The 12695-nt window shown below is 45.0% G+C and overlaps 1 protein-coding gene across 1 annotated transcript in view; it reads right to left on the reverse strand.

The window, feature by feature from the left end:
* Nucleotides 1-4499, reverse strand: part of LOC106574228 (protein TANC1) — a 40948-nt gene extending 36449 nt beyond the window's left edge. The window contains exons 1-3 of the mRNA XM_082962858.1: nucleotides 3105-4499; nucleotides 1668-1890; nucleotides 617-898 (exon numbers count right to left, since the gene is read on the reverse strand). Coding sequence (XP_082818984.1) covers nucleotides 617-898; nucleotides 1668-1890; nucleotides 3105-3185 — 586 coding nt within the window. The 5' untranslated portion in view covers nucleotides 3186-4499. The remainder of the gene's footprint in view (nucleotides 1-616; nucleotides 899-1667; nucleotides 1891-3104) is intronic.
* Between the last annotated feature and the right edge of the window lie 8196 nt (nucleotides 4500-12695).

The following is a 12695-nucleotide window of genomic DNA, read 5'->3' on the forward strand; positions in this document are numbered from 1 at the left end:
CAGCATCCCTAACAAGAGTAGAAGAGTCTGTCAGTCATTGCAGTGGATCCACTCCCCTGAGAGACCGCCCCCCCGCTCTCCAAATGAAGTGACATCTAACGAAGGAAAAGTTGTCTCTTGTTCTCTCAAACACAGAGGAGAAACAGATGTAGGATAACAACATAAACCCTCCTGGAATACTGTAGCGTTCACTGTCTCCATCCTCCAGAGACGTAATGCCGCATGCCGTCCTCATCTAACGATAGAAAGTAGACAGGAAGCAGCTCTGTCTGACGGCTCGTCCACGTCACAGAAACCACATGGTCAGAAAAAAACTTCAGCTGCAGCTGTTTTAACTACACGAATGAACGGAGGAAAGAGAACTTCACCACAAAAACGATTGGTTCTAGACACCTGGTCAAGGTAGAGCTGTTTGATTGTCTTTCATGGCTTCCTTTCCTCATCTCCTTTCCCTCATCACCGCTAAAAGGTAAAAGGACTGGACAGATCTCCGACGTACTGCTTTCATCTATCATGCACTACCAGGCCAGCAATCATAGAGGAAAGGACACAAGGAAAGGAGACTAGTTGATACTATTGAGACACCACCAGTCAGCAGCAAGAGATGGTCACTCACCTGCCACAGAGTTAGGGCGTTGCATCACCAGGGAAGAAGTGCTGTGCGTGTGGCGCTGTGGGAGGGGCCTCTTGGCTGGGGGCGGAGTTCTGGGTTCCTCTAGGATGGTGATTTCAGGCCTGGGCAGGGCCTCGCTGGGTCCTGGCAGGTCGTCCTTGGCGACAGGAGGGCAGGAGTCGCCTCGGGGCCCGCCACGCCCAGCGCCCCTCCAGCTGCCATCTTTGCTCAGATCCAGAGTGGAACCACCGCGATCTTCATTCTCAGGAGAGCTGGTGATGGTAGCTGAGGCACAGGGGGAGTAGACAGGGGTAAGGTGATTACAAACGACAAAACCAAACTGTTGACTCCTAATGAGTGCCTTTTGGATAAGATCAAGTTAGGAATAGCTGTCATTTAGGATGAGCTCAAACTCTGCTTCGGTTCACTGTAGTTTTCCAGTCTGGTACGTTGTTGGCAGTGACACTGTATTGAGTTAAAGAGTAAGAGTCCGATCATCAGTCACATCAACAGTGGCGAGACATCAGTCACACATCGACATCATCGCAATCAAACGCTTGTACTGTGCACCCCTTGCCCTTTTTGTATTTACCGAGAAATACAAGCTCTATTTAGGGAGAAAGATGTCCTATTTTAGAAAGTCCAGACCCATACGCAGCAAAGACAGCAACGTCCCAGTTTTGTCAAGAGGGAACTGAAGCCTCTCGACTAAAGTGGCACAGGCAAAAAGAGAGAGAGAGAGAGTTGGGAGATAGAAAGACTTGACTGAGAACTCAAAGCAAGGTGAAACAAGTATGATCTATCTCTATTTCTTCAGTGCTGAGGCCCTTATCTTAATCAGGATTATTGACAATGTGAGTACTGAGATATATTATTGAGATATATTGATGACCAATGGAAGGATGAGACAGTGTTTTTTCTTCCATATAGATCTCACAATCACGTGCACATATCCATTATTTCTCAGGAGGTGAGAAGAGAATACAACACAGAGAAAATATCTGAATTGAAATTGATCCAACTATGGGGATGATGGTCTATATAAGCCACTCACCTATGATTCCGCTATCCTGGCTCTCAAGTGTGGAGCTGGGGCTCCGGCAGGGACTGGGGCTGAGGAGGGTCCCACCTGGGCTGGGGCTGGGATTGGGGAGACAGGAGGGTGGCCCCCCGGTACTGCTACTACCCAGGGTGGAGCAGGGGCTGTCGGAGCATGGAGACGTAGTGCTGCAGGTCAATGTGGAGCATGGGCTCACCACCTGGCCAGAGATATTACACTACAGACAGAGAGGGAGCGAGAGAGGGAGAGAGAGCGATAGTCAGATAGAGGGATGAGAGAGAGAGAAGGGTGAGAGAGGGATGATAGAGAGTGAAAGAGGAGAGAGGGGATGGAAAGAGGGGGGAGTAGGAGATATGAGTCAAGTAGAAAGGGAGGAGAAATGGATAGAACGTGTGGAAAGAGAAGAGAGATATAGAAAGAGAAAGGGCAGGGAGAAGAGAGAGAGAAAGAGGTGTTTTATTTAAAGCTCAGTCTATCTACAAGTACTATCAGAGGTATAGACCCTGTTAGCCCCCTTTCCAGCTGTCCCCAGGTTATGTATGGTATATAGGTCATTGTATATAAGTGTGTGTGTGTGTGTGGTGTGTGTGTGTGTGTGTGTGTGTGTGTGTGTGTGTGTGTGTGTGTGTGTGTGTGTGTGTGTGTGTGTGTGTGTGTGTGTGTGTGTGTGTGTGTGTGTGTGTGTGTGTGTGAATCAATGTCCCCCTCTCCTCCCAATGTCCCCAAACCCCAATATCTGCATCCTTCTTCATATGTCTCCAACATACATATCTCCAACAACACTCGAACCCTGCATTTTCTAGATCCTATAGGTCTCAACTCATCCCAGCACTCAGCGTTTCTGCAACGTTAGAGAACGTTCAGCTCAGTGCTATTCCCACCTTACCACCCCATCAGTTATCTGAACCAGGACACGGTACAGCGCTCACAGCCGACACATTGTCTCCATAAAACTGGCTCCATCTGGAGCTCAGGTGGAGGAAGGAGGTTAGGAAAGTGGGGCAATGCTCAAACGGTGATAGAATGACACAGTACAGTATATAAACCTCCTGCAGGCTCAACAGCATGTGGCGAGCCAATGCAACAAGATTAAAAGCAAGATATTCAACTGACATCACATTATGTACACATTCCATAAAGAAAATGCCTTTACAGTATATACTTTCAAATATTAAGTCAAGAGTGCCTCTGGTTTTCTTTTTCAACTGGTAATTTACCTTCAAAGTTGTAGTTTCTAAATTTGCAGCTTAACAAAAACAAACTCTCAATCTTGGTTATCATACAAAACATTGCCTTTAAATCTAATTAAAGAAGCCATACAAAAACTCCTCACTTCAGCTGCAAAGAAAACATATGAGCCTCATTTTCATATTTCTGACATTCTGACACTCTCCCTCCTTCCTTCTACCCATCATCTTTCATTTCACATACCTTCTTTTCCCTCCGGTCCTCCATGGGGGTGCTAGGCGAGGCTGGGGTCCCTTCTCCCAGTAAGAAGCCCAGCCTGGTCATCAGTTCCTGGGTTGAGAAGGTGGAGGAGCTGGGCTGGAGCTCCGCGTGCAGCTCTGGAGGACAGATGGAGAGAGATGACAGACGAGCGGATCGCTGCGAGCAGCACGATACGACCACACCAAACACACACACACACACCGTTCTCTAGCCCAGCACAGTTCAGCTCAGTCCAGCTCAGTTCCTCCTTCCTGCCTTTCCTCCTACCTGGCTACGTCGATTGGATGGAGGATTATGTATACTATGCCGATGGAGGAGAGGTTAATGTATGCATCCACAGGTCAGCAGAAGCAGCAGCGCCGGTCGGCCTCATTACCGATGAAGAGGCTGTGGCTTTCTCAGTCCCTGGCTGCATGACTGAAGCAGCTCTGTCTGCGTGTGTGTCCATATGTGTATGTGTGTGTGCCTGCTCAGCGCTCCCGGTTGGTTAGGAGACAGGCATAGAATCTCAATGAGCTCAGCTCAGCCCTGGCCTCCAGCAGAGGGTAGGCGCCATTGCACCGCCGTCTTTGGCACTGGCTGCCCCGTCCGGACAGATTGGGCTGAGATGAGCAATATGCTGCGTCGATACATCACTGAGAAGGGCCTGATGCCATGACCTTTCACCTCCAGGTCGCCACTGTCACGTCCTGACCCTAGTAAGATGTCATTTTCTATAGTAGAGTAGGGCAGGGCGTGACAGGGGGTGTTTTGGGTTGTTCTATGTTTTCTATTTCTATGTTTAAGTTCTAGTTTGTCTATTTCTATGTTGGGATTGTTTGGGGTTGATCTCTAATTGGAGGCAGCTGATCCTCATTGCCTCTGATTAGAGATCATATTTAAGTAGGGGTTTTTCTCTTCCTGTTTGTGGGTTATTATCGTTTGAGTAGTGTGGTTTCCTCTCTGCGTCATGGTTTGTTGTTTTTGTATATTCAAGTATTTAAGTGTATTGCATTCAGTTTCACGTTTAATAAATATGTGGAACTACGAACACGCTGCATTTTGGTCCGCTCCTTCGAACAGCCGTGACAGCCACTGTACAGATGCAGAGGTGGATGAGGAGAGGGTGTTCAATACGACACCTCTCTATCCTGTTTACATACAACAGTGAGTTGGAAAATATGATGTTTAGGAAACAGAGCTACTATTGAGAGAGATGAGGAAGAAGGGAAGGAATGTGGGAGGGCCAAGACACAGCTTGTTGGGCGTTAGTTACTCTCAACCCTTCTTGGGTTAGACACCTTCTCATCCATCTCTCCCCTCAATCCCTCTTGGGGAAAAGAGTTCCAAAAGGTGAACCCTTTTTGGTTCCAGGTAGAACCCTTTTTGGATTCAGCTAGAACTCATTTGGGTTCCATGTAGAACCCTCTGTGGGAAAGGGTTTTTACATAGAACCCAAAAGGGTTCTTCAAAGGGTTCTCCTGTGGGGACAGCCGGAGAACCGTTTTAGGTTCTAGAATGCACCTTTATTTTCTAAGAGTGTATTCCTCCATCAATTCCCCCTCTCCATCCTGCTCCCCCCCACTGCCCCCCCCCCACCCCTCAAGCCCTCAGGATTGCCCCCTTTTTTTCAATCTCACTGTCGATATCCTCTCCCCGCCTCCGCATAATCCATTGCTCTCTCTAATGAACTGTAAAGATGATGCAATACACAGTAAGCAAATAGGAGGAAACAGCCACCACCACCTCACTATTGCATATCCCTCCTCTCTTCTCCGCCTAAAGTCACAACTTCCTCCATCTCTCAGACAAGGGGTGGTGATGAAACGAGCTGACTGGTTAGACGAAAGGCAGGCACCAGCACCTTTCCTACACAGCAGAGATCACATGCAGAGCTGTTAATCACAGACAGTGAGAGAGACAGGAGGACAAACAGACGCTTGGTGGCACACGGGGCTGGACTGTCTGCAAGAGATCTGACTGTCTGGCTGGAGCTCCTGATTCCAACAGTGTACATTACAAATGGGAAAGAAAAAGAGACCGTCAATGCCAGGATAGTTGGGTACCATCTCGGATAGAAATCAAAACAGGGTATCACCTGAACTAAATGAATCCTGTTATGTCACCCTCCATTATCCAGCTTAATGGAAGTAACGTAGTAAACCAACCGTAGTCACAGCAACTGTCACATTAGCAGCTTCCTTCCACATTATCACTCTGATACACGTTCTCTTTCTGTGGAAAACATACATCTGAAGTCTTTTGGTCCACACTGGGTCGTGTAATAGACCGGGTGCTGGAGCACGCTTGGTTCTTTCTGGCAGAAGGTTGTTCAATCAAATCTTAGCACACTTCAACTCACTGTGCACAGACGTCAGTTCAACATCTATATTTGAATTACATTTGCTTGAGTTGTCAACTAACGTGAAATCAACAACAGGAAAAGTCATTAGATTAAGGTTCAAAGTTGGGTGAAAAAAAGATGACATTCCCTTACGTTGCTGAGGTTTTGGAAATCCCACGTTGATTCAATGTCATCACATTACATTTTTAGGGGGATAAAATGACGTGGAAACCAGTGGAGGCTGCTGAGGGGAGGACGGCTCCTAGTAATGGCTGGAATGGCGTGAATGGAATGGTATCAAACGTGGTTTGCATGTGATAGCATTCCATTGACTCCATTCCAGCCATTACTATGAGCCGTCCTCCCCTCAGCAGCCTCCACTGGTGGAAACAACGTTGATTCAAGCAGTTTCTGCCCAGTGGGAAGGCACTCTGGTCAAAGCAGAGATCCACAAACACTGAGAACAAGATCTGACTCTGCACCCTCCGTCTCAAGGAAACAACACCTCCTCATCACTCTTATCCGACAGGAGTATTCTTGTTTTTTGTGCAAAAGAGAATAATGATCTGGCCTGTCAAAGTCATTACCAAAGTCAAAGTCATTACCGAACCCTACGCTGAATACACTCAAATGTATTTTACAGCTATTCATTTCTAGTCATTCATTTGTTTGAGTCTGCTGAGGTGGTTTTGAAAGGCAAACCTAATCATCTGATATGATGTCAAAATTATACCTCTGCACCATTCAGGGTTCATTCAAATTCATAACGAGCTAAGCACATGGAAAAGCAAATATGGAAAACGCCACATTGAAAAGTATTGCAAATTAACACAAGATTTTGAAGGAAATGGTAAGTGAATGTATATTATAATTATCTATGTTTACTGTACATTCATAATGGTTACTGGAGATACATTATGGGTCTATGTGGGCAGTGGAAAATGGTGGTTACTGTTTTAAAAAAGCTGTCCTCAAATCACACAACTGTGGCTAAAACTAAACAAGACAAACCGAGAGGGAGAAAGTGAGAGGGAGGGTGTGAGAGGGAGACACAGAGAGAGAGAGAGAGAGAGAGAGAGAGAGAGAGAGATAGACTGCATCCTCAGTCTATCAGTCTATGTCTCCATCCATTGCCTAAGTGCCCAACTGATTTCCCACCTGAGGTCAGGAAGCTATAATCAGTGAATCTATGCTTTCAGCTCTCCATGGTACTATTAGGACCAACACCTCGTAACTAAAACAACCAGACAATATTGAAAGCTTCATCAATCTAACTCTCAACTGACCTCGGCGTGACAAATTCCAGGAAGGGGGTTCGGAATGATTGAAACACACAGTAAACGGCACGCTGTCGCCGTTGGTTATGAGAAGCAGAGGGAGAAGAGTGGTGCTTGGCAACAAAGAGGGCAGGAGGATGCTGGAGACAGGCTGCTCCGCCTCAGGACTAGCCCCCAGCCTCTCCACATAGACAGCTGTGCAGGGGATGGCTGGCATTTACACTGTTACCCTCAGCACAACTTAGGTTTGACAGGTCGAATAAACACATGCGCATGGACACATGCATCCACGTGCACAAATACGCTTGCACATACTGTACATATGAAAAAATAACAGCAGGCGCTAAATCAACTAACATTTAAACAAAACTATGGAAGATTTGTTCTCTTCTCTCTTTATCCTCTGTACCTCTCTTCCTCCTTTTCCAAATGTACCGTACCGTATATCATTCTCTCTCCCCTCCCGTTGTCTCGTCTCTCATCCACAACTCTCTGTGCAGACACGCTCACACTCACCTCTTTGGGAAGTCTTGCTATTGTTCAGAGCGAAGACGAACGCGTCTCCAGGAAAAGACGGACTCTCCACATACTCCAGCTTCCTGTACGGACCTTCAGTCAGAGCAACAGAGAGAGAGAGAGAGAGAGAGAGAGAGAGAGAGAGAGAGAGAGAGAGAGAGAGAGAGAGAGAGAGAGAAATTCAACTCTTCCAGATGGGATTTGCAGTGGGGAATTTGAATTTCTCCTACCAGTTGGGAGAAGCCAGCATGAGCTTGGATACATGTAGTACAGTATAAACTAATCCCTGTGATGATAACAGTTCAAATCGCCAACATGAGTGTGTGTGTGTGTCCGTGTGTGTGTGTGTGTGTCTGTGTGTGTTGAGGTAAAGGTCCACAATACTACAGTAAACTCGGAGCTTCAGCTTGACGCACACCGCACTGCCACCTAGTGTTACTCAGCTAGAATGCCGAAGACACCAACGTTGAAGACGTCTAAGCATAATCTTCCAAAAAAGGCATACAGTTCCTTTCCAAAGCGGCGCAGCGGGGGCTGGGCACTGGGTCAGTGAGTAAGAGGTTGAACTGTAGAGAGTAGAAACCCAGTTACTACATAACCCTGGCCTGCCACTGACAAATCAAGGCATAGTAGAAATAATCAGAAAGCTAATGACAAACTATCTGCTTTCTAAACTTCCCCAGCATTCAGTCCTTGGAGATACAGTGAGTTGTTGTTATTGATGTATTGTATCCTGGACAGCATGTACATTTGACAATGAGATTTGAGCATAATCTACTATATTTCCCAGGGGAAATAAAGTGCTAGCTGTGTGAATAGCCTTTAATCAATCATTAGGCATGTACTGGCTGTGCTATAAACCCACTGGGCTTAAAAACCAGGCAGAGCCATCATAACCTAATCTCCACAAAGAGCACACAAGAGCCTGTCAGAACCGTGGGAGCTACAGAACAGCACATGTGATGAGCTACAGAACAGCACATGTGATCAATATGCTACGAGCGGGACTCGTCGCTAGGCTAGCAACGAACATAGCAACGAGAACAAGATGACCTGCAAAAAAGAGAATGATGAAAGTATATTCGTTTTTACAGATTATCTTTAGATGTGCCCTTCCCTCTGTGTGTGTGTGTGTGTGTGTGTGTGTGTGTGTGTGTGTGTGTGTGTGTGTGTGTGTGTGTGTGTGTGTGTGTGTGTGTGTGTGTGTGTGTGTGTGTGTGTGTGTGTGTGTGTGTATGTGTGTGTGTGTGTACAGTTGAAGTCGGAAGTTTACATACACTTCATACACTCATACACATACAATGTACATACACTCGTTTTTCAACCCCTCCACAAATTTCGTGCTAACAAACTATAGTTTTGGCAAGTCGGTTAGGACATCTACTTTGTGCGTGACACAAATAATTTTTCCAACAATTGTTTACAGACAAATTATTTCACTTATAATTCACTGTATCACAATTCCAGTGGGTCAGAAGTTTACATACACTAAGTTGACTGTGCCTTTAAACAGCTTGGAAAATTCCAGAAAATGATGTCATGGCTTTAGGAGCTTCTGATAGGCTAATTGACTAATTGAATGTACTTTGGTGCGAAAAGTGCAAATCAATCCCAGAACAACAGCAAAGGACCTTGTGAAGATGCTGGAGGAAACAGGTACAAAGAACACCATCCCAACCGTGAAGCATGGGGGTGGCAGCATCATATTGTGGGGGTGCTTTGCTGCAGGAGGGACTGGTGCACTTCACAAAATAGATGGCATCATGAGACAGAAAAATTTGTTGGATATATTGAAGCAACATCTCAAGACATCTGTCAGGAAGTTAAAGCTTGGTCGCAAATGGGTCTTCCAAATGGACAATGACACCAAGCATACTTCCAAAGTTGTGGCAAAACGGCTTAAGGACAACAAAGTCAAGGTATTGGAGGAGTGGCCATCTTAAAGCCCTGATCTGAAAGCCATAGAAAATGTGTGGGCAGAACTGAAAAAGCGTATGCGAGCAAGGAGGCCTACAAACCTGACTCAGTTACAACTGGCTCTATCAGGAGGAATGGGACAAAATTCACCCAACTTATTGTGGGAAGCTTGTGGAAGGCTACCCGAAACGTTTGACCCAAGTTAAACAATTTAAAGGCAAAGCTACCAAATACTAATTGAGTGTATGTACACTTCTGACCCACTGGGAATGTGATGAAAGAAATAAAAGCTGAAAGAAATCATTCTCTCTACTATTATTCTGACATTTCACATTCTTAAAATAAAGTGGTGATCCTAACTGACCCAAGGCAGGGAATTCTTACTAGGATTAAATGTCAGGAATTGTGAAAAACTGAGTTTAAATGTATTTGGCCAAGGTGTATGTAAACTTCCCACTTCAACTGTATATGTGTGTTCATTAGAAGAACAAAAGCCTGGTGGATGGCTGTTACAGTACCTGGGGACTTGATGCCCATATGTGAGGGCATTATGTAGGACTGGCGATGGACCAGGGGCGAGGAAGGCAGGGAGATGGACTCCCCCTTAGCCAGCTTCCCCCTCGGCCTGCCCCTTGAGGGGTGGGGGTGGTGGGCACGGCTAGGCTCCTGGTAGTGGGTCACCCAAGCACCAGCACCCCTTCGTTGGATACTGTGGCTGTGGTAATCAGTGACTACGGCTAGCGAGAGGAGAGGGAGATATAGTGGGAAAGGTGAGAGAGATTAAAAGGGGTCGGAAAAGAAAAGAGAGAAGAAATTAAAGTGTAATCAATAACAGGGCCTATCAAAAGGTGTATCTGGAATCGTAAAAGGATAATCCACCCCAAACCACTAATTCCTAAGATTAACAGTGTTAAATAACACTAATTTGTGAAAACAATATTTTTTGTGAACAAATGTTTCATTTTGTCGTTAGAACAAGGTTGGTAGCAACATGTGAAAATCGTACTGGAAATCTGTTGCACCTCAAGTCGACTACAAAACCCACAATGCAATGCTATCTGGGCTGGCTGGGTATTTAGCTTGCTAAGTAGCAAACGTATCTACACACAATGATACCAAAGTCAATATCAGCATGTGAAGTAGCTAGCTATCTGTAAAATGTGCCTAAACCAACTGCACTAACAATTTAGGCGTCTATCTCACCGAGTTCAACCTGCAGTTCATCTCTGACTAGAGTGAGTGCAGAGGATGTTGCTATGGCAACACTGGCCCTTTCCCACCTTTCCCACAGACAGGGCGCATTGTGGGATGGTACTTGAAAGAGAAACTGAGTTGAATCATTTGGTACACTGTTTAGATTGAGCACAAAAAAAGTGTTATTAAATGTGATAGTGTGTTATCCCCTATCTCCAATGAGGAGAACCATGTAGCTCTGACTCGTTCCGACACGATTTCCTGATTTCACAGATGGACCACTTAGAAGTTAAATCATGGAGAGAAAAAATTAGTTTTACTTACAGATAGAACATAGGCTTTCACCAAATTGACAGGAGTTTTATGATTTTTATTTCTAGGGGGTGGGTTATCCCTTTAAACAGGACCGTCAAATACATGTTTTGGAGCAATAATAACTGGACGACATCCCCTTGTATTAAGAGACTGGATCTATTGTTGAAGTGTAGTAGTGGCCCTTTGAAGAGCAGACTGCCTACTGGCAGCTCAGGTCTTTGAGGAAAGTGTGTTCTGCTTTTGTCTCCTCTCTATGCTAAATGTAATCACTGCACAGTTGCAATGATGCTAATGACGTGTGTGTGCATTGCAGTTACTGGCTACATCTGATGCATAGAGTGCAATAAAAACGCAGCACTAACGGGGGCTGGAGTAGTATGTAACGCTACAACAAAATGACATTAAAGCAGTCCATTGCAATTTAGCATGGTTTATACAGTAACCTCATTCCTGTGGAAGACAAGAGAGACAGATGGTCATCTACATTATATAATGCATTTGAACAGACAATCTGCAAGGATACACAGCCTTAAAAAGCAGAACTTACAGGTTATGGACAAAACCAACATTACTAGGTAGGGAGTTGCTATAACTTGATTATAATTAGTTATAAATTCAGGGCCCCTAATCGTGCTGCAAAGTTTCCATTCTCCTTCTCTGATGCCTCTGAGCGAGGCTCCAGGCCACAGCCTTATGGGAAACATATGCTGCTCATCATGTAGTCAGGGAACAACTTTCTCTCTCAAGGCTTTTAATCCAATCTCCAGTCAGCTTCACACGACGTATACCCATAGGCTTGCTTAGACCAGGGGTCGCCAATTACATTCAGCCGCGGGCCAATTTTTCCTTGAGCGGATGGTCGGGCCGGCAGGAACATAGTTATAAATAATTTGTACACTACAAATTGACAGCAATAATCCCAAACAGATATACTGTAGTATTAGACACAAAAAATAATCATTTCAAACCTTGATTATATTGGGATACGATCACATATGTCTCTATTTATGCGTGGGAATACTTGGGAACAGGTTTCCTACATTAAAATCACTTTGAGATTATTTCCTGGTGATTTTACAGCCTTTTATGTCCAACAACGAAAATTATTGAAAATGTACATGCCATTACTAGCATGGCAGTCCACCTTTTGGACTAAATCTATGAACCTAGAGGCATTAATGGTAGATTTCATGGTAGATGAGACTGACACAGTTCTCTGAGTTCTGTAGCTCGTCAACATTAGATGCATTCAATATTTCATGTGCAATATGCTGACTTTGTACCCATATATCTAGAGTGCCTTCTGATTTCCCCAGACTTCTCTAGGGGTGAACACTCACGTTATGAGAAACTGACAACACCCTTGTTGTTACCTCACAGAATGGAACTAACTAGTAGCTACATAACTACTGAAAAGAAGCACGACCCCACAGCGGAAGCACACGAGGCCCAGCATCAATCTGAATAATAGATTATATGCTACCAAAATAAAGAGGGTTGACTAAAATTATTTAGAACTGGTAAGAAAAGGCTATATACTGTGTCAAGTTGGCTCGATGTCCTTTGGGTGGTGGACCATTCTTGATACACACGGGAAACTGTTGAGCGTGAAAACCCCAGCAGCGTTGCAGTTCTTGACACAAACAGTTGCGCCTGGCATCTACTAGCATACCCTGTTCAAAGGCATTTAAATATTTTGTTTGCCCCTTTGAATGGCACACATAGACAATCCATGCCTCAATTGGCTCAAGGCTTAAAAACACTTCTTTAAGCTGTCTCCTCCCTTTCATCTACACTGATTTGAAGTGGATTTAACAAGTGACACCAATAAGGGTACATAGCTTCCACCTGGATGCACCTGGTCAGTCTGTGACATGGAAAGAGCAGGTGTTCTTACTAATTCTGTATAGTCAGTGTACATCCCTCATGACCCAAAAAAGTTATTGATCATTTCAGTATCTTCTTTTTGTGGGTCAGGGCTGTTTGTTTAACCCACTCCAACTTGTCGTGACACACTTTAGGTCTGAGAGG

The sequence above is a fragment of the Salmo salar genome, chromosome 16, assembly GCF_965601325.2.
Source record: "Salmo salar chromosome 16, fSalSal1, whole genome shotgun sequence".
In the NCBI taxonomy this organism is placed as follows: Eukaryota; Metazoa; Chordata; class Actinopteri; order Salmoniformes; family Salmonidae; genus Salmo; species Salmo salar.